The following is a 27,118-nucleotide window of genomic DNA, read 5'->3' on the forward strand; positions in this document are numbered from 1 at the left end:
TGTCCAGACCCGCTTCCGCAAATGCGGCCTTGGCGTACCAACGGCCGGGGAGAGAGGGGCACAGTCTGGGAGAGCGGCGCAGAGGGACTACATGGCCCGGCGGAGGGATCCTGCGCGCGTCTAACCGGTGCCACGCCTGATAGGCGCCCGCCGGTGCCCGCCCCCGGCGTGGCGGTTCCGGCAGCGCGGCGTTCCGCCGGCTGCTGCGACCTGGCCACGGGGTCCTCGGTTCTCTGAGGGTCGCACGGCGCTGGCGCCACCGCGAAGGAGAGTCGGACCGAAGTCCAGCCCGGGCCTGGGACCGGAGCCGCAGCTCCCGGGTAAGTGGGCCTAGCGGACGTTCCGAGCGGGCCCGCTGCTCCCGCGGCGGCGCTCAGTAGCCCGTGAGGGGAGGCGGCCCCGAGCCCCCGGGGCGGGGCGGTTCTCCTCAGCAGGTGCGCGAGCTCGTAACGCGCGCGGTGGGTCTGAGTTAATACTACACCCTGCGTTTTGGCCTTGCAGGGTACGCGAGATTCTGGCGAGCCGGGGTGGCACGAGGGCTCCCGGTAATCTGCCGGCGGAGACGGCCGGGGCAGGCGGGCCCCGTCGCAGGCACGGATGAGCTCCCTCGGGTGGTCGGGAGTCACGCGCTGGGCTGAATCCATGGCATACAGGTGAGACGCTTCAGGTAACGAAAAGCCGGCCCCTGAGCTCTGCGGGTGAGCTGTGCCCTCCCGGTGCCTGCCGTGGCCCCCGTGCCCGCGCTCGCGCAGCCTGGCGTTGCCCTCCGCCATCTTGCCCGTCTGTCTGTCCGCTGCCCTTTGTCTGTCTGCGGCTCCCGGTGCCTGCGGCGGGACCGGGTAAGCCGGGCCGGGCTGAGGTTGCCGCCCGCCAGGAGTGAAACGGGCCCCGCGGCGGGACCTTCGCTGCCAGAGCCGGTCGGTCTGTCAGGGATGCCCGGTCGGGACGTCGGAGGCCTGGGCAGGGTTCCCGCGTCCGTCCTGATGCTAGAGGAGCCGCATCCCTTTGTCTGTATGTCTGGCCGCTTGCGGGCCTGGTTCTTCCTGCCGTCTCCCGTGCGCTGGGACTGCCGGATGGATTCCGCTGTCTGGGGAAGTGTCCGAGATCTTCGTGTCCGTCTATCTGAGAAGGCTGATGCGATCCCTGTGTCTGTCTGGCAGTGCGAGGCTGACAGGATCCTTTTGTCTGTCTGTCTGATGTCCATGTTTCTCTGTCAGCAAGAGGCTGATGAAATCCGTGTGTTTGTCCCTCTGAGGAGGCTGACGGGATCTCTATGTCCATGTGTCTTGTGGGAAATGGGTTCAGCTCCTCCTTTTGTCTGTCTGTCTGAGAGGACTGTTGGGAATGCCACCTTCCTCTGTCAGTTCAACGACAAGGATGAATACTTCACTGCAGGAATAGGCAGGAGAGAGAAGGGTGTTTGGACTGCGGTTGTGGTAATTTTTGAAGGGGACGCACATTTTTTGAGGGCATCAGGATTGCTTAAATCTTTACCTGAGAACTGGGTAGGACTGCCCATGCAGAATGCTTTCTGACATGCTTGTGGATTGTGTTGGATGCTGGCCTGGAATCCAGCTGTGGTGATGCAGAATGAGCCCCATAGGTAGAAGGGTGGGGAATGACTCTGGGACAGGCAGCAGAGCTTGGCCAGGGACTTGGAGGGTTTCAGTGAAGTGTGTGACAGACTCTTCTCTTCTCAGATGAGCCCTCTGCAGAGGGGAGGAACACTCTCTGCCCCCAGGTCAGGGAAACATGTCCCGTCGGAAACAGACCACTCCTAACAAAGTTCACTGTGAGTATGATGTTATGCAGCATTGTGGGACCCTTGCTCTGGCTGGGTTGTGGAGTGAGGTGGGGAGGAGTGGAATGATGGGAGTGATGGGAAGGGACAGCTTGTGGGGAATGGTGGTTACTCATCTTTTATCTTAGGGTGTAAAAGAAGAGAAACTGAGCTCTGTGCATCAGGGAAGCTGGCTGTGTCCTGGCATAGCAGGACAGGGGTAGGCTTGAACAGCTAATGCTGTGAGCATAGGTTTGTATATGCAGGGCCTGTAGCTGGGCTTTGCATTCACACTGTCAAAAGTACAAGTTAGAACACTAGAAAATGTGGCTTGAGGCTCTGGCCTCTTGCTAGCAAAGGAAGTTCTAGGCAAGGTGGTTGGAGCATGCTGGCTAAAAGCCAGCAAGTCCTGGGTTTTGATCTTCATCCTACCACAGACCCAACTGGCTGGCCTTGGGCATGTTACTTAAGCTCACTGTACCTCAGTTTCTACCAGATGATGAAATAAAGCCATTTGCTCTTTCCTGTCAAGGAATGGGTGGTGGCCAAGTAAATTACAGGACAAATAACTGCTGTCTGCCAGATCATTCTTGAGCTGAGGTGGGTAAGATGGATCTCTGTTTCTCCATCATTGCCAAGGCCTAAGCATTTGTTTGACAGTGAAAGGGTTGAAGATGCTGTGCATCGGCACTTCTCGTGGTCAGGCTACAGCCAGGCACCAGTGGAGCTGGGAGGCAGAGATGAAGGTTTGGCTGCAGAGGGGAAACTGCACATGTACAGCTTTTGTTTGGCAGCAGAGGGAATTTGAGGGGCCTGAAATTATGCCCTTGTTCATACTCAGGTTTGTGGCTGGAAACATGCTTGGAATTTGGGCTGGAATTAGGAAAACAAGTTTCAATTTCTGTAGATCTGTGAGAGCAAGGCTGCTGAGAGGGCCCTGTGTGGTTTTGGCTGCAGTAGCTGTCAGGAGTGCGAGATAGAGCTGAGTGCTGCAGCCCTAACACTGCCTCATTGCTGGTGCTGCTGGCTTGCATGTCTGTGTGTATGTGTGCTGCCTCTGTGCACAGGTACACAACAGGCATCTGTGCATGCTGCTCTCAGTGCAAGGGGAAACTCTGGGCTGGAGCTGACACCTTGCACACTCCGTGAGTGCACTGGGAAGGGCTGTCTCTGCCTGGGACTTGCAGCCCCACTGGCTGGGCAGCTTGGCAGAGCCAGCCGAGCTGTCCCTGCTGGCCAGAGTGAGGTTCTCAAGGAGTGTGGCTTGTGGCACCTGCATTGCCTTGTGCTCTCTGATTCCTGCTTCTGGTTGTTGGGTTCCACTGTGGGCAGAGTATAGATTTAATTTGTCTGATAGTACATTAATGACTTTGGAGTTGTTGTTCTTAGAGAAATTTGATATGTCTGGTATTTTATCCTGTGATGCCAATAACATGCCTTGTGTCCACACACTTCTGCTTCTTAGAGTGCCCAGGTATTACTGCTGTTACTGAGCTCAGGTATATGCATATTATGTCATATGCAATTAAGCTATCTTCCTTGGTCCGGAGTTGGGATTTCTTGAGTATGGAAACCAAGCGCTACAGTAGCTCTAATTGTGCAGATAGAGTTTCCATGGTGTTTAGCTGGGTACTTTTCTGCACTTCACTGCATAAGGGCTGTGTTCTTCAGAAGCTTGTACTATCATATACAAAACTCTACGTATCACAAAATTCAGTGGTGCACTGTTTTCACAGTGAACAATGCTTTTTTATCTGCAATACAAATGATTGTATCTCCAGTCCTGGTTTTGGAGGAAGCTGTCTGACAAACACACTGCCAGGGGGCAGGAGGTTATAGCATCAGGTATGCCACGGAGTGGAGTTCTGGGACCTGTTCATCTCCTTTACATGCAGTAACGTTGCTACAGAGCAACTGTTCAGCAGGAGCCATCGAGAGCAGCAAGTAGGACCACAAGAAAATAAGGGGACCGAGAGATACCAGAAACTTGTCAATGGTGATGTCTTCACCTTGGGATGGAAAATCTTGTCTGTCTTATGATGAACACCACGAAATCGTTGGGACTTCTCTGTCTACCTAGCCTGCTGTGTGTCTGGAGGGCCCAGAAATGCCGTGCAGTGCCCTGACGAGGATAATCGGAGAAAACACCGGCTCCAAGAACGGGGTGAGCCAGCAGAATGAGGAGTCAGGCTGAGACATAGCAGACACGTTACTGGGACTTCTTCACAGGGACTGCAGTGGTTGGGAGGAGAGGAATGAAAGGGACAGCAGGTATGCAGCTTTTTATGCAGTTGCCTGCAGCTGGGGTCTGATTTGGCAGGCTATGGGGCTGGGGGACTGCCTTTTGGATTTGCATAAATACGACTGTGCATATATGACTGGACAAATTTGATGGGAGGATGGTGCCTACTTCTTCCTTGCATGGCCACTTCCATCTTCTCTTCCTTCTTGGACTGACTAGGGCGAGTAACAGCTGCTGATTTCCTCTCGTTGGCTTGCTTGGTGTCTCCTCTTTCCAGGATTACTTTGCAGGCTTGGCATGGCCCTCATTTCACCTTGCTCTCACAACACCATGGTTTTCTGTCCTCACTTAGGACAGAATCACTTTGCTTGGCAAGCAGAGCAAACCAGCTAGGAGATTGTATGGTTACAAATCAAAACAGTTTTCAATAGAAGTTGATATGTAAGGAAAGTCAAAATAATACTGAAACAATGATAAAAATTATGGTAAAATTTATCACAAAAGTCTTTCTGTGCATGATGGCCAGTCCCACAATTTTAATTTAGTCATTGCCCCTGCAGCACATAAATGGCTCTTAAGAATATAATTTTATTTTGCCATGTGAAATTTTGCCATTTTTGCATGAAAAACATACCTTACAAAGTGCTAACAAACTGAGCAGTAATAGTGGAATATGCTTGTTGAAAAATAAAATGCAGTTAGATTGCTTGTGGGGAGATACCTTAATTTGGTCATTTGGTTCAATTTCGTCTTTATTTTCTCCCAGAGTATGCAGTATAAAAGTATAAAAACTCTAAGCAATTCATCTGTTCTTGCATTCATCTGTACTGTGCTGTCACCCCACCAGTCATGGACTACTTGCTGTCTTCGTGCTTGCCAAAATTTGTTGCAGGTATTAGCATGCACTTCTCCCTCCTTGCTGTCCACAAGCTGCTTTGCTTTCTATTGCCTGTGTCCTCTGCAGCTGATGCTTAGATGATTTTAGAACTCTGGATAAGAGCTTTTGTTAGTCAGATTAATTCCTGCTTCTGAGCTCTATTTATCATGGTTCCAATATCCCATTAATCCTCCATTTCCTTCCCTCTCTCTCTAACACACACATGTTCTGTGCTCTTTGGTGTTCCTTGGATTCTCCTGTCTATAATAGTCCCATTTTGAAGGGAAGGTACCTTGCAAGAAATAGAACCCAGCATTCACAACTGAGCAGAAATGTTACGTGCATCAAATCCCTTGGTTCTGAAGGGCTCCGTGGACTGCCATTGTTAACCGTTTCAATTGTGTTGTTTTTCATTTCAGTAACCACTACAGCAGTGTGGACAACCCAGAATAGCCATGGGGCAGGTGGAATAGATCCACAGTGGTGGAAAGACTTGCAAATTTCAGGTCCAGGAACACAGAGAAGACCTACATGAACAGGGACTTTAAATTTATGTACAAGGAGGGAATAAACTGACTCATCTGTGAGAGACCGTTCTGTTTAGGAAGGAAGGCAGGAGAATGATGTAGTCCCTTTGCGTTTTGTTTTCTGGATTTTGGGGTGGGAGTTGTTTGTTTACGTGTTTATTTTCCAGAACACCTGAGAGTTATCCTGCATTTATACAGTTCAAGAAGGGAAGGGCTCAGGGCTGGTACCCTAGCAGTCATGCCTGCCCATGTTACACAGTACCACAGGGCTGTCCCCTATTTCCACCACTGCTGACTTGGCATCCCTCTCATTCCCAGCAGTATGGAGAGGAGAATGGAATACAAAGCAGAGGCATTTATATCATCTCTCTTGTCTTACATCTCTAGCTGCTTGTAAACAACTACAGTGACTTGTTTTGGTGTTGTGGTCAGCCTGCAGGCCTGTTTGTATTTAATAAAGAAACTTCTGGAGAAGAGTCTGTGAATTCACTGTTGAGCATAACATCCTTTACTTATGGCAGTGATCCTAAAGCTGTTGCCTGTCCAACTCCTCTTCCAAGTGAATGGAAGCATACCCAAAGTGGGGTGGAGGTGGGGGTGTGTCTGTTTATGAGCATGTGTGTGCAGAAACATCAAAAGTATAACCCTGGACCTATCCAACATTAAAGTTGTAAAGTTTTATCAAAGGAGGACTTTGTCAGTAGATGAACAGGACACTCTTTCCTAAGTTCTTTTGTACGCTATTACTATAATACATAAGAAATTTTGTACAAGGGGAAGACAGTATTTTTCCATGTTTGCCTTTCCCAGTCCCGTGATGTTTTTAGATAGAGGCTGGGGAGGATGCACAGGACGTGGCCTGCTAACAGCACGGGTTTGGTTAACAGCTTGCATTGCTGGCTGTAAGCTGGTTGTTCTCTGCACTGTGCCGAGTCAATACTCACTGGGCTCTAGGGGTGTTGCGCAGAGGCTGGAGGCACACACAATTGCTCAGTAACTGTGACTGATACCAGTGTTCCTTATGTGAGAAGTTCCGTCTTCTGTCACCTCAGATAAAGATCCCAGCTCTTAAATCCTGCAAACTGTCTGCGTGGTTTGTATAGCTGAGCAGGAACCTGCCCTGCCTTACGACTCCAGGCTGCTGCTCAGTGGGAGTGTAATCTGTCTGAAAGGGAATAGGGGGAAGAAATCAAACAAGTAATTGCTTCCACGAGCAGCCTGTGGCATTTGGGAATTCTGTTTTGGAACTCTGTCAAAGGCAGCAGCACGTCTCCCATCGTAGTTTTATATCTGTCCTGTGTTCTGCAGGTTTCCTCATTTCATCAAGCTTTCTCTTTCACTTGCAATGCTTTTTTGGTCTATGGACTTTTATCCTGGTGGTTTGTGGGTTTCTGCTTCTTGGAGGGGCACTGGATTTCTGTGGTGTCGGCTGCTTGTACAGTCTGTATCTCAGTCCCACCAATGTGAGGCTGTGGTCCCAATATAAAAACAGCACTCCAGGTCATGAAAACCATTCAGTGCTAGAATGGCTTCTGAAGGGGTGTCACAGCAGTCATGATGGTCCCTGCTGCTTTCAATGACAAATAGACTTGGCCCTCCTCAGCACCTCTCCTCAGGCACATGGATTGTGCTCTCAAATCTTCTCTACAGCACTCTTTCTCACATTTCTGAAAGAGAATGATAAAAGCCTTCAAATGCTTTCGGAAACCTACATGGGGACATGGGGAACTAAAATTCTTCTCCCACAGTCTCAGTAAAACTTCTGAAGGTGTTTGAAATCTTCCATAAATCACAGCTTTTTAAAGCCCTGCCAAAATTGCAAGGTGAGCCCCAAGGAAGGCAGTGTGAGTGGAAACATGGAGCAGCACTGGCTGGAACAGTTCAGCACATGGGAATGTACCTGTCCTTGTAACAGGACTGGTGCTCTCTCTCAGGAGTTCAATTTCCTGGTTATAGTGGTGCCAGCTGTGGCCCTGTACTAAAAGGTAACTTTGTCTTCTGAAAGCTATGTTTTGATTTTATGTCAAAAATGCACTGCGTTTTCCTTGGCATTTTCACATTTGTGCTTTGAATGGTTCTTGAGCACTTTCAAATCAGTTGATAAATGCAACCCAAAAGCCGGCCTGCTGGGAACTTCAGCACCTTTCCCAAGCCTCCCAGCTCATCCACTGGAAAAGGTAAATCACGACTACACCTGGAACAATGTAGTTTGTTTGCTTTAATATGAAAATTAACGGTTGCCTTTTACTATTATTCTCTGGAACCAAAACTTCTTTGAGCAGGGATTGCTGTAAGAACTTTTCATTCAGAGTACAAATAAATACTTTATTTCAAGGTGTTTGCCATGTCCTATTGAGCTGAGGTACTAGTGGTCACTGTTTTCAACTAAAATTGTTTTGTCCTAAGCATGCATCTCAGCCCTCTGGGGTCATTCCCTTAGGTTTCTGTTTTGAGCACATGAAGTGCCAATGAGATTTATTTTAGCGAGAGCCATTCCTGGGCAAGGCAGGGTAGTTTTCTATTCATCATATACACAGGAGAACACCAGTTTCAAGCATAGACACCTTCTGTAAAGGCAGCTTGTCCTCATCCCTCCTGGGACAGAAGAAAGTGACACTGTGGAGGGCAGGTGAGGTACCAGCACTTAGAGAGGTGCTATTTTTGTGCAAAATGCCAGCTATAGCCAGGAATAAGAGTTAATAATTTATAAGAGCTGTACAGTACTATCCCTGATCTGGGATACTGTCACAGTCCCCAGGTGCTTCCCCCCATCCTGAGCTGTGCTGTAGGATATTGGTGGATAGCTTGGCAGCAGTAAGAGCCACTTGGCTATTTATGGCAGATATATGGGGTCACAGGCATTTTGTGGCTGGAGTGGCATACACATAGTATGCAGAGGGCAGCCCAGTGCTGCACATTGCCACTAGTGAGACTCTTCTACATCCAGGCACTGGACTCACATCAGCAGGTGCCAGAGGCTGGTGTGGCAGGGTAGGCAAGCAGAGAAGTTACCTAAGTGCTTTCCAAGAGGTGACTCCAGAGGTTCTGCACAGTGCAGGTGAGCAACCCCATGCCTGTTGTATTTTTGGCAAGCCTTGGTGGTGGGAAGCAGTGGAACAGCACCAGTCTGACTCTTTGTCTTTGTGGCTGCTAGGGGAGCAAGTCTTTGCAGGGCTGGAGGAGCAAGCCCGCCAAGCCATGATGAAAAATAACTTTCGTGGAACTCTTGGGGACCAAAGGCCAACAATTCGTCCACTCCAAGACCCTGACTCCAGCAGCAGTGAGTTCTTCCCCTTCCAGTAGCACTAAGGTTGTAGACTGGGAAGACTGGAAAGGGGTGAGGCTGAGGGCTGCACAGTGTGTCCGAGTCCTCTGAGGGCCATCTTACCCAGATCCTCCTCTGGGTTAGCCCTTTGCTCCAGTGCAGGACTTTGTCCTAAGGACCAGACCAGCACAGCACAGACCGGGCAATGCCATGGGACCCAGTGCCATTTCACCAGAGCAGGGTGGGGACAGCAGCAGCTCTGCCTGAAGATCTGGAAGTCATTGAGCAAGGCAGTGTAAAATGCCATGCCCAGGACTCAAGTGCCCTAGACTGAGTTTAAATGGAAGCTGTATTTGGAGGGAGTGGGCAGAGGCCCCTTGTAATGCTGGTCAGGACAGTTAAAGCCTGTGAGTGCCATCGGTGTCCTGACACGTGGTAAAACTGTTCTGCACATTTCAGGTGGCAGCGATGATGAGGAAACCACTCAGGATGAAGTTTCTTCCCATACGTCTGAGGAAGATGGCTCAGTGGTGAAAGTGAAGAAGGAATTAGAAAATGCAGAACGACCTGTGGCTGGAACCCCATTGATAAGAGAAAATGAGGCAAGTGTGTACTGGCTCTGCACTCACTATAGCCTCCAGGGAGAGAGAAGGGTACTGGGTACTATCTGAACACTTCCTCTCCCCATCATGTTTCTTTATCTTTCTCTCCCTCCCACCTCCTCCAAACAATGTCTCCTGGCAGGAGGAAAGGGTATGAAGAGCCTTTTGGCTGCCTGGAACAGGAGACAGCAGGCACAAACTGGCCAAGATGTTTGCAGAGTGCAAACCCTTCCCTTGGTTCCAGTACCATTTTCTGATTGGCTTCCCCTTGCCACAGAAAAGGCCCTGCCTTTTAGAGTCACTGTGCTAGCAAGAACCTGGGTGCAAGTAAGGCTATGAGGCCTCTGCCCCCTCTCCGTGAGATGCAGGGGTTTTGCTCAGAGGCTACATGAAGGAGCCTTTTTTCAGATGTCAAGCGCCCAAGGCAGGCCTGGCAGGACTGGGAGGAGCCGAGGAAGGGCGGGGTGCCTGCGGGGGTCGGTGTGCCTTACAGCCAATGGCTGTTCCTGCCCGTAGGTGCCTGAGGGTGTGAACGCTGAGCCCGTACTGGGACTGTCACAATGCCCCCTCTGCCAGCTCGAGTGTGGAAGCAGAGATCAACTTATTGCACACGTCTACCAGGTATGGATAGTTCCAACTGTGGAGTGTCTCTGGCCTGAAGCCTCAAATCCAGAAACAACTCAAAGCACAGGGTAACTTTGTTCTGGTCTTTGCAACCACAGAACTGAGTTTCTAGCTAGGATGTGACTGAAGTTTACAGCTGTAAACTGTGTCCAGAGAGTGTCTTGGGGAAAGAATTAGCAAGGCCCTGGTCTACAGATCTGGAAAACATAACTCTATGCCGATAACTCTATAACATATATATATATATAACATAACTCTATATAACATATAACATAACTCTATACTTGCAGTCTCTGCAAGTATTTCAGGCTAAAACCAAGCAGTTCCTTCAAACTAAACATGGAAGCAATTTTTATATCATTCAATGAGATAAAAAACCTTCCTCCTGATCATTTATGTTATACTTCATTACAGTTCCTCTAATTATCCATGACAGTAGCTGTACTTCCTCAAAATTATTCCAGTTTTGCAAGAAATCTGCGGTGAAATCTTAGGTTTTGTTGTCAGTGCTTCCTTCATAGCACATCAAAGTCTGTAGCAGAAGGAATGAAACAGAACTTACCCGTGCCAGTTGTCTCCCTGTAAGTGCTTCTTTACCAGCATCCAGCCTTGCTTTTATTGAGTCATGCTTTGTCCTGCACCAGCAGTTCCTCAAATGCATTCCTGAAAACAAGGGTCAGGTCTTACAGTCCAAGTGGTTTGGTCTTAATTTTTTCTCCTGCACTGGAGTTGAGCTATAAAGGGCTTTTCTTCTTGTTTAACCTGTGACACAATGAATTACTTGTCTTGAGCTTGGTCTAAAAGCTGGCAGACAGAGGTTTAGTGGTAAAGGGTTCCCATTCCAAGAGGCTGAACAGAATGGTTTGAGCATGCCTTGGACTGGGCAAGGAGCTGGGAAATATGTAACTACCACCTGAGTGGTTGTTTTGCAGCACACTGGAGCGGTGGTGAGTGCCAAGAGCTACCTGTGTCCTGTGTGTGGCAGAGCCCTCAGCTCCCCAGGATCCCTTGGGAGACATCTCCTGATCCACTCAGAGGACCAGCTGTCCAACTGTGCAGTTTGTGGAGCACGCTTCACCAGCCACGCCACCTTCAACAGGTCAGGGTCACCCTGGCCAATGAGTGGGCTAGGTAGCACATTAAAGATTAGGTGGGTTGCCTTGAATGACTCAGAAGTTGTGGCTCTGGACCCACTGAGGCTGTAGGACAGTGCTAAACCCCCAGTGAGTGAGATTCTCTTGATCCCTTCCTGTCTGCAGCTCTGCATCCCCTGCCAAGAGGTCTGCAGGCTGTGCTGGTAAAAGGGTCTTTCTTAGCGCTGTGCAGAGCTAGAGAAAGCGCTGTGGGCTCCAGTCACTGGAGAACAATCCACCCCTTCCCTTGCCCAGCACTCCATTGGAGCAAGGCTGCACTATCCAGATGGGTTCATCATGACCAGAGGAGGATTACAGGCAGAGACCAAAATGTTCTTTCTTTGTGTCCTGCCTAGTGGGAGATTATCCACTGACCAGTGGAGTGGGGCTAAAAAGAAATTCAGAGATGAGGGGGAGGAGCAGCTTGCTGGTTTATTCCCACTCTTGCACTCTTCCAACCCAGATACTGCTCTGGGCTAATCCACTTCCTTGCCCTGGACAGGACCGTGCTCTATTTTAGATACTCCGACATATCTGTGGGCAAATGATTTAGCAGAGGGCTCTGCCATGGGCTGTAGTGGGAGCAGTGTTCACGGCAGCTCACGGGGACTCTGCCCACAGCACCAAGCCTCTGACTCCGTTCCTCCGGCTTTGCAGTGAGAAGCTGCCAGAGGTGCTCAGTGCGAATCGGCTGCCGGCACCACAGAGCCAGGGCCCCTCCAGCGCTGAGGGTAAGGATGTTGCCTTCTGCACCCCCGTGTATCCCGCGGGCATCCTGCTGGTGTGCAACAACTGCGCCGCGTACCGCAAGCTGCTCGAGGCACAGAGCCCCGGTGTGCGCAAGTGGGCCCTGCGGCGCCAGAACGAGCCCCTGGAGGTGCGGCTGCAGCGCCTGGAGCGGGAGCGCACAGCCAAGAAGAGCCGGCGGGACAATGAGACGCCCGAGGAGCGCGAGGTGAGGCGCATGCGGGACCGGGAGGCCAAGCGGCTGCAGCGCATGCAGGAGACGGACGAGCAGCGGGCGCGGCGGCTGCAGAGGGACCGGGAGGCCATGCGGCTGAAACGCGCCAACGAGACCCCCGAGAAGCGACAGGCCCGGCTCATCCGCGAGCGCGAAGCCAAGAGGCTCAAGCGGCGCCTGGAGAAAATGGATATGATGCTCCGGGCACAGTTCGGCCAGGACCCCTCTGCCATGGCTGCTTTGGCAGCAGAGATGAACTTCTTTCAGCTGCCAGTGAGCAATGTGGAGCTGGAGAGCCAGCTGCTGGGCAAAATGACCTTTGAGGAGCAGAGCAACAGTGCGTTGCACTAAACCACAGCCAAGAACTGTGCTGCCTTTGCTGCACCTGCCACATGTGCACTAGCAGGCTTCTGCGCCCAGGAGGCTGCTGTGGGTCCCTGCCTGACCCTCCCTGACAGGTGGTTCTGGTTTTCCTCTGAACCCAGGAGGAGAACAGAGCTGAGAGATGCCTGCCAAAGCAGCTCTGGTGGGAGCAGATTCTGAGGATACAGTCTGCTCTGGGGGCCAAGTCACAGCCTGTGACAGAACAAAAATAAATTAATGTATTAATTAACATTAATTAATGTTCACATGTATTAGTCCCCTTCTTTACCCTTTGTGCTTTGTCATGGTTTTGGGCCCTTGCCCCAGTAATGGGTCTAGGCTACTGCAATTCTGCAGTATTCCACCTCAATAAAAAAGGGTCTTGTTTACTGCAGCATGAATTACAGAGCTGAAGACAGATAGTCCATAAACTCCTCCAGGAGTAAATCCTTTGCAATTTGTGCCCGTAAGAAGGAAAGAAAGGAGGATGTCCTTCTGGAAATGCCTGTGCACACCCTTTTTTAAAACATCGTTATTACATATTTACGTATTTTGCAGTGTCATCCATGGAAAAGAACCTGAGGTCTTGTTTTAAGATAAAAACAATGAACAAAAGTTTTCACTCATAAAAACAGTGAAAGAAAGGCTGGCCAAGGTAAACAAATAGCAAGCAAGTTTGCTGCTTTACTCACAAGTTATTTTCATTTAAACAGCATTTCAGGCTTGCAAGTGAAAGAGTTGATTGAATGGTAAATAATAGTGTAGGTCAGTTTCTAGGACTTTAGGGGTGTGCTTTTCCCTTTATTCAGCACTGGTGAGGCCACAGCTGGAGACCTGTGTCCAGTGCTGGAGTCCCCAGCAAAGCAGTGGCACAGAAGGACTCACGGCAGAGCAAAGAAGTGGTACACTCTCCATTATTTGGCTTCTTTAAGAATGAGCACCTGAAAATGCATGGTGTTAGCTTTGTGGTTTTGAGACATCAGCCCACCAAAAGCCAGTGTGCCACACTTCTGTGTTTGTAGCCTGAAAAGCCCTATTACCTCCATAGCATTTCCAGTTAAGGTCTAGAGTCATACAGTGGATCAAACACCTTGGGAAGTACTGTCTTCTCTCTGGTGGCTGTTTCTCTTTAAGTCAGAAATGGTGACCACAAGACTGCTACTTGAGATCAGAAGAGTAAAGTTAAAACAAGAAGCAAAATCTTTTTATCAGACTACTTGAAACCCTCATTTCCTCCTCATTTTTCAGTTTGAAAACCATTTGATTGCAGTCCCTTAAAGCCCTAGTTAAAATAGTTACCTTCAAAATGCATAATGTTGCATTTTTCTGGCAATAATGAACCACTCTCACAGTCAGCCCTGGGGATGCTGCTAGGAAACAGCATTGAACCTTTTCAGTGCAAGTTTTCTCCTCCTGCCACTGCAACATCTAGTTTCCTCCCTGTACAGAAGCTGTTTTAACATGATGTTCATTAATCATGTAGAACTGACACCCAGGAGCCATCCCTGCTTCTCTCTCTTTGGGAAAAGGCACTGTAAAGGAGCTGTTGAGTTCCATGTTCCTTTGTTCATATCCTCCTTTGTTCTATGATCTCTCACTTTTATCCTTACTTGTGTTCATTTTCACACTCAAACCCCGAGTTTGCTTCTGGCAGTATCTGCTTTTGCTCTGCCTCATGTTTTACTTGCCCAGCAGAGATGTACCTCTACTCTGCAACCTGCAGTTGGAACTTTCCCTGTAGCGTCACTGACAACTTATCTTTATTCCAGAGGGTTCAGGAGAGACCACATAACGCTGAAGTATCTGAAGACCCAGATTTATGACTTATAATCCATGTGTCACCCTGTATCTTGCCCTTGACATGAGTCTCCAGATCACTGTGTAAATCCAGAGAAGCCACATGCTAATGACCACTGATACTGTAGACAAGCAAAAAGTCTCAAACACCAAAGGAAAAGCTATTGGTTTATATATAGATATATATATGTATATAGATATATACTGTGTTTACAGAGTCAACAAGTTAAATGCAATATTCATAAAAGCATTAACAATAAAAATACAATCTGTTTGTAGGCAAGTACAGACTTAAAATGGTAAAACAGGAAAAAGGATCTCACCAAAGTACAAATATACAGTACAAATTGATTTATTTAAAACAGTTACAAAAAAAGCACAACAAAATAGAGATTATCCTTAGAATTATTAATGCTTTGTTAAAGATCAGGTAGGAGGGAAGGGGCAGGGACAAAGTTGGAGGGGAGCACCTGACTAGTTCTAAGGCTTTAGATACACTGCATCGGTTACATGTTAATACAGCCATATACTGGGGGTTATAGTGAGGGGTCAGCACTTATCTACAAACATCTCTCTGCCTCAGGGCAGCCCAGCCAGCTCCCCCACGTCTCTCTCTCTCTCTCTCTCTGAGCACACCCTCCCCGGTGCTAAGGTGCCATGAAAGCCGAAAACAACTCGAGTGTGCCAGGGGCGTGTTGGCAGGGTGGGCGGCAGCAGCCCAGACCTACAGGGCAATTCTGTCCTTGACAGACAGTGTGAAGGCCATAGAAGGGCCTGGACCATCAGCATTTTAAACTATATGCGGAACACCCTGGGCCAAACTGTACAGAATGTGTATTTGTAGCCATCTTAGCAGCTTCTGACAAGTGTCAGGCTCTACCACAGCTTGAAAGACAGGGAGCAGTTGTGAGTGACGCTGGGGAAGGCACGCGTGCTGCTGCGGGCAGGAACTAGCATTTGGGCTACTCCAGCTGCTGTAGTTTCTTTTACAATATTTTCTGAGTAACAAGGATTGTTAGTTCTCTATGGGACAAAGTGACTTGAAGTGTGGGGTGGGGACAGGGACACAATGTGAAAAGTGCAATATAAAAAGCTGCTCAGCAGCTGGAAGGGGAAGGCAGAGGGCCCTCTGCAGCTTCCTTCCCTTCCAGACAGAGCTTCCTCTGCATAGTCTGGTAGTGATGAGCTCTCATTGCTGTGAATGCACAGCCCAGAGATAGGCTTGGCTCTGCATGCAGCTAACCCAAGGCATGTTCCATGGGATGGGACAGATGGCTACAGACACCCATTATTGCATCCCACGGACTCCTGCTACAGAGTGTGAGCTGGATAAGATTAGGGCCTCCTCCAGGCAGGACAGACCACGGCTCCCCTACCCTAGACAATAGCAGCAGGAACATGGTATATTTCTCTGAGAAGTCTGTCACATCTCTGCCAGCAGAAAAGCCCAGGTAACCAGCCCACTCTGCAATGTCTTCCTGGCTTTATCTCCTCCTTTCCCTGTAAACCCGAGAAATAAAAGCCTCCTCCATGGGCTCATTCACAGCCTTTCTCACTGCAGCAGAGCCTGTCTCACACACTCCCTGTCCCACACACTCCCTGTCCCAGGAGAGCCTCAGTGCTCAGCACAACCACCACTGTGGTACTAAGCCATACAGCCCTGTCCAGTAAGGACAGGTTCCTGTGATACCAGTACTGCTGAGCTGGGCTGAAGAGTTGCCAGTGGCCCCCTCCTGCCCACCCTTTGGAGCAAACAGCCAGATACATGAATTCTTCATCTCAGTCCCCCGTCATGAGCTGTGCTTCAAACCACTGCTTCCAGGGAAGAGCTGGCAGGTGAAGCACACAACAGCGGGACTGACAGAGTCTGGATAACAGCACCGAGGTCCAGTTCAGCACGGCCTGTCCCACAGAGCTCAGGACCACACCCAACAGAGGTGCAGCAAGCCAAAGTCCAGGTCAGCAGCCAGGTAAACAACAGGGCAAGCACCTTCACAGCCCTTCACCTGCCTACAGTACAAATGCTATTTAAGTCACAGCATCTTGCCTCATTTGTCAGTGCTGCCCATTCAGATCACTGCAGTGTGGCTGAGATCAAGGAGTTAGAGTAACACACATGGTGTTAAGGCAAGCTCTCCAAACCCTCACTCTAAGACAGACTTCAGGGTTCAGAGACACTCAAGGGGCTCTGCAGCATCAGTTGCTGAGACATTGCCCCTATGGTGTAACCAGCCCTTCTACATTCACATGCCATACGAGATCCCTTCCTCAAGTGCCTGTCGCAGCCCAGAACTCCTCTGCGTGCACCATGCATAGAACAGGCATGAGAACCCAGGCTCCTCTGCCTCCTGCCTTTGGCCACAGACACCTCAGATATCCTGAGCATTAAGTACTAATTACCAACACTAACAGAGAGTTTTATGTAGGAGAGTCCAGTCAGCAGGAGCTGTGACACCTCCGGGTGACAAAGGGGCCCAGGTGGACACTCACTGACAAAGGGATTGTGAAAACAGCATCTGTTCCCACAGCTGCTGCACCTGAGAAGGCAGAATCTTCACACAACAGCATCACTGCAACTTCACACATCCCAAATGCAGCTGATGAAATCAGAAGTAGTGTGTCATTTGGGAGCAGCTACACATGGTACAGGCAGCATCCTCATTCTGAGAACCCTGTGAGGCACAAACACTGAGGGCATGTTTAGCACAGATCTCACCTAAGGCCTGTCCTGGTGCAGGCATTTTAAAGGCAACAGAAATGGCTAGCAATGCGCTAGGAAAACAGGACTGAGGCCGGGATGGAAGGGACATTCTGGAGACTAACTTGCCTAATACACAGGCAGAGCATGCATCCATTGCAGTCAGCAGAAGCCAACCAGTTACAGGACACACTCCTGGGGAGTGCAGAACAGCCCTGAGACAGCACCACTGCAAGGAGAGGTGCTGACACACACCATTCTGTGACAGAGAGGAGTGGCACCCCAGGAGTCAGGCACACTTGACAAATTTCAGGCAGGGAGACAGAAACGGCATGCTGAACATCAGGACTCTGCACACTAAGAAAGGCCCCCTCCAAAGCCTGGTCCTAGCACAGAGATGGGCACCTGAACACAAGGAATACCCAATCCAGGTTAAGTCAGTGAAAACCGTTTTGTCACCAGAACAGTGATGTTCTGTGATGAACAGTGATGTATATTTTTTGTCCTAGCTGAGCAATGGTGTCATAGCACACCATCAGAGAGGGCAGATTAGTGTAACTACAGGAGACTTCACTCAATAGTGTTACCACCACAATCAGCTGTTCATACACAATTGTATTAAATCTCACCATGAAAAAGACTACTCTTGATTTGACCACATTGTTCTACAGAGGAACTCTGAAATGAAGCATCAGAAAAACTAACACAAAATGACCCCAAAATGCCCTGTGACACTGTGGTATTTTTAGAGCCCCTACATTAATCACGGAATTGTACTTAGCACAAACTTTGTACCTTGCCTGCACGTGCACAAACACTTGTCTCTTGTCTAGAACTTATTCAGGAAACTGCCTGCAGGGAAGAATTAGCCATCTGGAACATTTTTCTGACTTAATTACAAGATAGTATTGGTCTTCTCAAAGAAGAATGCTGAATGTATTTTGCTCCAGATTTAAAAAAAAAAAAAAAAAACAAAAACCAAACCAAACTAATAAAATATCCAAAACCAAAATTCAACCAAACAAAAAAATCCAACCCCATTCATCTCCAGGTTAAGCCTCTGCAAAAGCTATAAGCCCAGGAGGGTTTTTTGAAAGTTATTAACATGGGAAGAAAGATTTGATTTGGTGGCAAAACAACTAAGTAGACTTTATAGCAGGAAACAATATCTCCCATCCCAAGTGTGTCCCATCTCAAGTGCTCAAGTTCCCTATTCACCTGCACCCAAGCCCATCCTTTTGGTCCTTCCTCTTGAATTTCTGTGATTCATTCAAATCTGTACATTCTTTGCAAGAAGAAAGAGCAGTTGGATTCAGTGGAAGAGACATTAATCAGAACCACCAGAGAAGCACCTCCATCCTGCCCTTGAGAGCTCCATCGGTGAACGGTCCTTTTAAAGTGCATGTGTGAAGAAAGGGGATACTGGGAGTAGAGCCCCCAAACTCCAGTGGGGACTCATCTCTCCCCATCATGAGAAAGGAGAAATAAAATCTTCAGCAATTTTATCTGCTACCTTAAGCCAAGTCTGCCCTCCTCATCTCCCTCCCTGCCCCGAATGCTCGTCCCCTGCCCCGCAGGGAGTCAGTTATCCCAGGAGGGGGGAGAAAGCCCCAGCCTCCAGCAGCCTCTGGAATGCTCTCATCACAAACTCATGACCACATCCCTGCTCCCCACCCCAGCCAGCCTGTCGCTGCTCCCTGAGGCACTGGAGGCCTCCTGACTCCCCAAGAAGAACTGGTCAGCCATGGAACTGGAACGGAGCCATTCCTGCAAGACAGAGAGCAGCCTTTGTTGGTGAGCCTATGACAGAGTCTGTGCAATTCCTCCACCTGATGGTGAGGGTCACCTGCTGTGGCTGCCCTAGCTCACACCTCTAAGGGATCATTTCCCTGCATTCGAACGCCCTTCAATAGACAGTTTGACCTCCTGGGGAATGAAAGAGGGACGGAGCAGAGGAGGCCGAGGCTCCTCTGCCTGCACGCTGTATCTTTGGAAGCCTGGGGCCAAACTGTACAGACTGCCAGCCTCGGGCTGAGAAGATTCTGCACGGGAGCTCTGGGCCGTGCTGGCTCTATCTGTGTGGCTCTTCCTTTCAGCAGCTCTGTCAGATGGCTCTCGGGGCCCCTGAGCTGTTCGTTCCGATCTCTCCCTAGCAGATACCAGCTGATCCCCGAGAGGGGAGTTGGCCTGAGAAGCAGAGTTGCCATTCACGCTCTGTAAACTGATTGATATGCAGACATCCCCCACCTGCAGCCTGTGACAGGGCAAAGCAAAGAGCTGAGCAGTCCTCGCGGGGCTGCAGGAGGACCAGCCCTGGCCATACACAAAGAAGGGATGCTCCGGGGGCACATCAATGCTCACTTTACTTTGTTGCTCCCCAACCACAAAATGCAGTGTGACGAGCCCAGGCCACTGGCTTTCCTGAATATCCACCACAGTGCTGGAGTCAATCTTCAGGCCTCCGCTCACCTCAGCGCTGCGAACAAAGTCTTGAGTCTGCAGCTCCTCCACCCGCTTCAGCTCGCCCGTTGCCAGCTGGATGATGGCTCCCTTCATGAAGTGAGAGGGCAGCTGCGAGGAGCTGGGTGGCTGACACTGGGCCAGCTCCTTTTCAAGCACATTTCCTCGAGCCTGGGCATTTGGGCTCTCCCTCAGCAGGGCTTCTGAAGTGGAAGACCTGACGGGCTCAGATCCAATGGGAACAAGTACTGGCTTGCCATTGGCTATCACCATTGCTTTGGCTAACTGTCTCTGTCTAACAGTCTCTTCGGGGGACATTCCACACGGGCTCCGGGACTGGCTGTTCCCAGCTGCAGCCCTGTCTGTGGTGTTCCTCAGCTCGTCTCCCTGCCCATCAGGGGTATTATGGCAAAGGTTCAAAGGGCTTGAGTCGTCTTTCCTCGGGGCTGCCAGAACATGATAATCCTGAGATGCCAACACCCCCACCACCCTCTGAACCTCCAGATCAGCGTCTGGGGTGCTCCTGTGAGTAGGCACAGAGATCTCTCTTCCCAGCATCTGGTAACCTGGAAGGAACTGTCCATCACCCATACATGCTGCTGCAGCCCCTGGGGGAAGACAGTCCTCAGCTGCACTGCTGGCAGAGTCCACAGCCTCGCTGGGCCTCCTGGCCACACTTTGCTCCAGGGGCCTCTGCCCACCATTGGTCGCAGCCCCCTCTGAGCTCAGCTGGCTGTCTTGCTGAGGAGACTCTGGGCTCCCACCTGCCACAGGTGCCTCATAGGCTGAATAGCCGGGTGGGAGGCGGGACATCTGATAATAAACAGGAATTCTCCCCGGTGCCATGTCCACTGGTTGGGGTGCAGCATGGTGCTGCATCTGCCCAGGAGAGGCTGCGGAGGTGGATTTGTTGAAGCTGTGGGTGGGAGAGGTAGTCTGGGGGGAAGGAGCAGCTTCTTCCGTGAACAGGGAGGCATATGGCACAAAGTGGGGGACATGGGGGGCAGTGAGGTTGGTGGAAGGAGACAGGAGAGGACTAGGCATGAAGGCAGGAGGGACGGCATAGGGCACTGTGTAGTGGGAACCGATGAGCTGCAGGGAAGCCGAAGGGATCTGTGCATAGTGGATGGAGGGGAAGGGCACCGCCGGGTGCTGGATGATGGGCGAGGTCACGTTGAAGGCGGGGGGCAGGGGGCTCACGTTCACCACAGGGTGGAGGCCCGTGGGAGAGAAGGTGGCAGGCGGTGCTGCCACTTTGTAGAGCATTCCGTACTGGTCCACCGTCAGCCCCGCCGCCGCCTCGGGGGCGTCGCCAGGACCGTAGCGCGGCGTGGTGGGAGCCGGCCGAGCCGTGCGGGCCCACTCGGGGCCCTCGCCCGAGCCCTGGGCTCCCCCCGCCCGTCCCGCCTCGGTGCCAGTGTTGGTGGCAGCAAGTTCCCGCTTCTTGGGCGGGAGACACTCTTGGCTCCGCTCGTGGCCCGCTCTCATGGCGCCCCTCGGTGACCCGGCAGCCCCGGCCGCGACGCTCGTTCATGGGGGCACCCACTGGGGCTGCCACGCGCGGGCTCCTGGATCCGCGCCGCCGGCCGCCGCCTCACCTGCGCCAGGAACAGAGGGAGCCGTGAGTCCTCGCCTCGGGAACGGGGGGCGGCCCAAGCCCCGGCTCCGGGAACGGGCACGGCGACCGCCCCTGGCCCAGGGTCGGAACGCGGGGACGGAAGACGCCCGAGCCTGGTCGCCGCCCCCAACCCCGGCCCCAAAGCCCCGGCCGTGCTGCTGCGCGCCCCGCCCCGTCGCGTCCCGCGGGCCCGCCCGGTGCTCGCCCGGTGCCCGCGGCTCACCCGCCATGGCCCGGACCGGCCCCGCGGGCCCGCCCGGCGCCCGGACCGGCTCCTCCCCACCCACGGCGCACGCCGATGACGCGGCGCATGGTAATGACGGGCGCGCCGACCGCCGGAATCGCTCAGGGGTCGTGACTCCGCCGCACCCGAATGACGTCACGGGGCACCCGCAGCGCCGTTGCCGTGGCAACCAGCTGCGTCCGCCCGGGGCTCAGAGCGGCCCGGCCTGCGGGACGGGCCCGGGGCCCCGCCACCAGCGCGGGTCACCTGGCGGCAGTGCCGCGCGGCTTTTGTTGGTCCCACGCCCCAGACGGGCTCTGTCGGCAGTTGGCCGGCAGCGCGGGCACAGCGGCAGAGTGGCTCGGCTCCCCTGCGGGAGCCTTCGGTCTGAAGTGCCCGTGCCTGTCTCGCACTCCCGCAGTGTCCGGCCGGCCCCGTGCTGCTGACCGGGCTCCTCGTCATTCGGTGATCGTTAATGTGACATAAGGTTCTGGAAGCGGGAACTGAGCAGCTGCCTGGGGCGGGGGTGGCTCTGTACTCTCTTCCAGAGACGCCTCGTTTACTGCGGCACGCTGCGTTCCCGCCGGTGGACGTTTAAACTGTGCGAGATTCGGCAGGCTCGGAGCGGCCTGGCCTCTCCGGCCTCGGAACCCCTCGATCCCGGAACCGCGGACACGGGCGTCAGGTCCCGCCCGGCCCCGCCGCGGGGTGCGCGCGGTGATGGGACCGCCCCGCGCGTGACGTCATCAGGGACTGCCACGGTGCAGACGCACCTTTTGGTGTAAGAACAACCTCACGGGTGCTTCCGCCAAGAAAAGTAGTGCAAGCAGTATTTTCCCTCCCGCCACCAGCGGTGCTTCGCCGCTCTCTCGCCATCCCCGCCCCGTTCCCGCCGAACCCGGCGCGGCTGCGCTCCCCCCCGCGGTCAGGAGAGCCTGCGGGGTCGCGGGGGACGAGCCGGCGCTCGGATCCCTCCGCCTGCGGTATCGGTGCTGCGGCCGCGCCGCCGCCATTTTGAATGCCCGGCTCTGTCCGCCGCTGCTGCTGCAGGGACCGGCCTGGTGAGTGGGACCGGTTCGGGCCTCTGCCGCCCAGGCCGGGCCTCCCCTGACCTCCAGCTCCCGCCACCTGGGGCCCCGCGAGTCTTGGGGCCCAACTCCGCGGCTGGGCCTCGGCCGCTCTGTCCGCGAGGCCGCCCCCTGCCCTCTCGCCGCCTCTGCCCGGCCCGCTTCGAACTCTGCCCTGCGCCTCGGGGCCTTCTGCTCGGGCGTCGGGAGCGGTCCGTGCCTGCCCTGGCCGTTCTTTGCCGGGCAGACAGCGGTGCGGGTTCTGCCTCGGCCGGCGTTCCCGGTGCTCGGGGGCAGCGGGAGCGGAGCGCGTACCTCGGGAGCTGGTTCGTGCTGTGGCCCGGGGCCGTCTGGGGAGAAGCCGGGACTTGTGCCCGTCCTTCCCTCGGTATCTTATTGCCTAGGCTGCACAAGCGCTCCGAGGGTTACAGCGCCTGCATTACTTACCGTTCACGGGTTTTAATGGCAGCAGGAGATGTTCGCTCTGGCTAAAGGTATTTGCAGTGAGCTGCCGTCTGACGGCCGGTCTGTAAGGGCGCCTTCAAGTCCCTTCTTCAAGGCTGGTTGAGTTCTCGCACGAGCTATAAGATAAATTGTAATTTATTTTATAGTAGACGTTGTTTTTAAAGTTAACAGATGGAATAGGCATGTGTTTTATTTTGTTGAAAGTGATGTGTAAAAGTGTTGAGTGACAAATTTCAGTTTCTGATGCTTGAAATATTAACGGGACAGCACAGAATCCCAGTGGAACATCTTTGAAAGGATAGGAGTGTCGCATGTGTGGCCAAAAGGTGTTTGGTCCATAGTGGCTTAAACGGTAAAATATATGTGTGTTTTCACCTGTAAATGCAGGGAATTCATTTAGGGATGCTCCTAGCGTCCTACATTTAAAATGGCAGAGAAATTTGTGCTGTTTTGTTTCTCCTTTTTTTTTTGTGTGTGCGATTCGCTTCTGTGTGGTAGAGCACAACAGCTTTTTGTACCCGTTTCCCTGCTACTGCTCCTCCAAACTACACTTGATATTTTTTCCTTTGTTTGTTTGCATATCTCATTCTGTTACCAAATTCTTTCTTCTGTTTGCTCGTGTGCTCTCTGGTGTTTGGCACAGGATTTGAAAACTTGTTGGGTACTCGAGAGCTGAATGAAGGCAGGAGATGTTGTGGGTTTTTATCTGAGGAGGCTGGTGTGAACCCTTCCATTCTTCTGTGCTGGGAGAAGGAGAGAAAAGGTATTTAGATGCCTATTTCTTGAGAAGGGAAAAGTAAGTCTTGGGTAATTGTTTTGTGAAGGGATCCAGCTTTTGTGTTTCCATTGTGTAAGATAACTTTCAGGTTTCCTCCTTTTATGATAAAAAGCATTTTCTTCCTTCTTTGTTGTTTTTCCTTTCTGTTCCTGTAAGTGCTGATCTGTTTTCTTGAAGGTGGTATGGTAGAGATGGAAAGATCCTGTAGTACCTTGGTGGTGTCCTGTGAGAGGTGAAGGGATAACAGGAATGTTCTAATTCTTGATGTGCAGGGAGATCAGTGAGTGTGTCAGGCCATGGGTGAGAAGGGTGGGCAGTGGCACAGAGTCCAGGCTGGCTGTTCTCAGGCACACAGAGCCCACCCTGCTGAGTGCAGCTCAGGTGTGGAACATCAGCTTTCCAAGCGTGCAGGCTCACACACACCTTCACTGCTGCTAAAAGTGACAGCACTCAGTAAAGCAGCTGGTGCATCTCCAGCGTGAATATTTGTATTTGTGAACTGGCCCTGTATAACTGCAGGGGATGGGTTGTTTGAGCTTATCCCATTTTTTAATGATAGAGCAAGTCCTTCTGAATGCAGGTGATGCTAATTTGTCCTAGATGATACTCAACTGTTCTTTAGGGAAAGGGTCTATTCTGCCATGGGAGGAGCATTACTTCACTGGAGGAGAGTTTTGGACTTAATAAGTAATTACAGGATGAGGCTGCAACTCAAAAGACAGAGCTACAGTAATGTGAGTACAAGTGAATCTGCTGATATTACAGGTATTAGTGCAACCTATATCTGCTATTTGGCAGAAATGCTACAAGTGAAATCAAAGATTAGAACTTCCTAGGGCATTGCTGAAGTTACGTGGCCTGTTGTACAGTTCATGTTCATTAATGTAAAAATGTGGCATCTTGTCTTCCTCTGGCATTAGCTAGGATAAAGAAGGGTGGAGGGGTTTTTTGTGACAACCTAGTGGCTTTTTTATTATTATTTAAAGTTTAACTCTGCAGGAAAGTGAGTGAACAGGAAGTAAAATAGCCAGAGTACCTATAGGTCAGTGCTGATTGAAGTATTGAAACACAAGCCAGAAAATCTGGAATTCTGCTTGTATCTGTCATGGTCATCAGCTATATAGCTGTGCTTATTCTTCTTCCTACATTTCTTAGCTTCTAAAAAAATAGGGAGATATTTATTTTCTTTTTGGCAGTTGTCGAGGTTAATGTTTGTACTGATTGGGAGCTCAGTATGTCTTTTCAATGCAGTTCAGGAGTTGCTGTGTTTGGTGTATATACACAGTTGTGCAGGAATGGGATACCTCATCCAAAGTGCTGACTTGTGCTCCGGGACCTTGCCTCAGTCAGCAGGGACTGGGAGGGGGTCTGCAGTTCTTTGCACAGATCCCACCCAATCCCACTGCCAGTGTCCTCAGTCTCTGTCCTGCCTCTCCTCTTCCTCTCAGCTCTTGAGCAGCACCGAGCCTTGCTTCTTGAGTACTGTTGTGCTTCATTTCTTGTTGGTGAGTTTGTTTTTTTCAATGTAACTGGAAGTGGGACCATCTCTTCTTCCAAGACCATTTTTTAGCTCTTGTTTTGGGATACTTTTTTTCTTATTTGACCTCCCCTGCTCTCCTCCAGCTGTCTCTGCATAAAGCAAAGTGTAACTCTGATGCCTTTTCTTAGGAGAATGCATTTTGAAGCCCCCTGCTGACTTAATTGGTCTCTGATTTTCTGATGTTGCTTTCTAGTTCTCTATTGCATTCAATAGCTTTTTCCTCACCAGAGATTGTCACACTTACCGTGTTCCGTGGTTGGTTGCTCTTTCTCTCAGCTCATTTGTGTTGCCTTTGCCCTTGATGATGATGATGGTGCTCCTTGCTTTGGTGTTTATTGTAAAAATAGTTACAATAATTTAATATTTACTGTTATCTGTATAAATATTGATAATACCAGACCATATACTAATATCTCTGCATTTGTTGACACCCTCATTTCTACTTGGAGAGTATGTCTTTGGTTTTATTACTAAAATATTTTTCTTTTTAAGTGTCTGATAGAAGTGGGAAGCCTACTTATAGCAATGTGGAGTTGAAGCTATCAGTGTTGGGTGTCAGCACTGCAATTACTCCTTTCATGGAGTCTGGACAGATCCTCTGCTCTTGTGTGTACTAGGCTGGATTCAGTTGCACCTAAGCAAGTAGGGGAGTTCTGTTGTTGATTTCAGTTGGGAGTTTGGTCTGGCTTCAGTTGTGTAACTTCCCAAAAGCTGGGGTTGCTTGAGGAGTGTGATTGCTTCTGCATGTGTTGGGGTGGAGCAACTGGAGTTGTGTGTTTTAGATGTGTTTGAAACCTATGCTGCTTCAGGCTTGGGGTGTTTTCTAGACAGAACCAAGTTCAGAAATGCTATTTACATGAAAAGCTGTAACTTGGTGTGTATATCACCACAACTGAAAATTCAGATCATATCCCCAAACAGTAGGTCTCTTCTATAAATAATTTCATTCTTTTGATGGCCTTTATGTCTTAATGTTTCCAGAATTAAAGGTTAAATAATAATGGAATGTTAAATGTCTGATAATTTGTCCTAAAGAAGTTTTAAAACAGCTGTTATTTTTTAAAGTTTTATTGTCTTAGAAATACATATGATATTTTAAATGTAAGCTAACATTTCTGAATAGTTTCCAGAGGACGTGCTCTCAACTCAATGTTTAAGGACTATCCTTTGTCTTTACTCTGCAATTCCTGATAGAGGAATAAAGCTTAACTAAAGCACTTGAGCATTTTCAAGGTGGGTTTTGATAATATTAGGTGTGTGTTGTAAATATAAGAGGTGACCCATTGTATTTGAATGTGGCTGTATTCTAAGAGAGATTTCTGGTGAAGTTCTATACACAAATGTTTTTGGTATAATGGCCTGTTGAATAAAATATTTAACTTTCAAATGTGACAAGCTTCCACTAGTAACAGACCATATGAAGGAGAAAACAGTAATTTATCAGTACAATTTAAATGAAAACTAAATGGTGTAATTCATGAAGATTTTTGTTGGGTTTGGTTTGGTTGGTTTTTTTCCACTTGTGTATAGTAGGAATGAGTTACACAAAGAGAGAGAATGCCTTTTTATTAGTTCATGGGAAGGATTCCTGAACAGCAGAGGGAGGAGGATCACTGAGGCGACACCTTTCCTAGTCTCTGGATTTCAGGAAAGAAGCTGGAATTTTTTTTTTCTAAGGAACTTAAACACCAGCCACCTATACAACTTGAACTAATCTGAATTAGGTCTCCGACTCTCTCAGAGGTTTTGATCTTGATAGTATGTTCTTCTAAGGAGCAAGGCTTTTGAAATTAGAAGAGGAAAAAAGATCTCATAAGGTTGAAGAATTCTGTGTTCAACACTACCAGATATTGTAAATATTAACAGTAGGCTCTTTTCAAGTATTTAGAAATCATCTCTGATTTTTGGAGCTTGTAATTAGCAAAGAAATGGCTAAAGGAAACTCCTGTTTTCAACCCAAGGAGGAAATAGGTAGCAACTTCTACAAACTGCCTTGTCATTTATGTTCATGTGCAAAGAGTAAAAGAATGTGTCTGTACTGGTGAAAAATGTTAACTAATCCTGAAGAACAAGATTTGCTACTTTGGAGGAAGTTCTA

General features: G+C 50.3%; 3 protein-coding genes across 4 annotated transcripts in view; 2 read left to right on the forward strand and 1 right to left on the reverse strand.

Moving 5' to 3' along the window:
- Positions 1-128: 128 nt before the first annotated feature.
- On the forward strand, positions 129-12,630 carry ZNF821 (zinc finger protein 821). 2 transcript variants are annotated; one of them, XM_071440955.1, is made up of 9 exons: positions 129-320; positions 502-653; positions 1,701-1,792; positions 8,374-8,484; positions 8,581-8,706; positions 9,151-9,293; positions 9,810-9,914; positions 10,850-11,016; positions 11,708-12,630. In XM_071440955.1, exons 3-9 carry the CDS (start codon positions 1,753-1,755, stop codon positions 12,360-12,362), a joined length of 1,347 nt encoding a protein of 448 aa, XP_071297056.1. In that variant the 5' UTR covers positions 129-320; positions 502-653; positions 1,701-1,752; the 3' UTR covers positions 12,363-12,630. The 2 variants fall into 2 exon arrangements, with proteins under 2 accessions (XP_071297056.1, XP_071297057.1); XM_071440956.1 differs by lacking the exon at positions 8,374-8,484 and having other exon boundaries at positions 130-320.
- A 1,696-nt stretch (positions 12,631-14,326) lies between these two features.
- Positions 14,327-21,360, reverse strand: ATXN1L (ataxin 1 like). Its single transcript, XM_071440950.1, has 2 exons — positions 21,171-21,360; positions 14,327-20,927 (listed from the first exon to the last, which is right to left on the reverse strand). The coding sequence occupies exon 2, from the start codon at positions 20,815-20,817 to the stop codon at positions 18,751-18,753; it is 2,067 nt and encodes a 688-aa protein (XP_071297051.1). The 5' UTR covers positions 20,818-20,927; positions 21,171-21,360; the 3' UTR covers positions 14,327-18,750.
- Positions 21,361-21,942: 582 nt separating this feature from the next.
- AP1G1 (adaptor related protein complex 1 subunit gamma 1) overlaps positions 21,943-27,118 on the forward strand; it is a 38,042-nt gene continuing 32,866 nt past the window's right edge. Inside the window, exon 1 of the mRNA XM_071440938.1 lies at positions 21,943-22,231. The gene's annotated coding sequence lies outside the window, so the exon portion shown is untranslated. The remainder of the gene's footprint in view (positions 22,232-27,118) is intronic.

The sequence above is a fragment of the Agelaius tricolor genome, unplaced genomic scaffold (genome assembly GCF_023055355.1).
Source record: "Agelaius tricolor isolate 1412-34295 unplaced genomic scaffold, bAgeTri1.0.p SCAF_15, whole genome shotgun sequence".
Lineage (NCBI taxonomy): Eukaryota > Metazoa > Chordata > Aves > Passeriformes > Icteridae > Agelaius > Agelaius tricolor.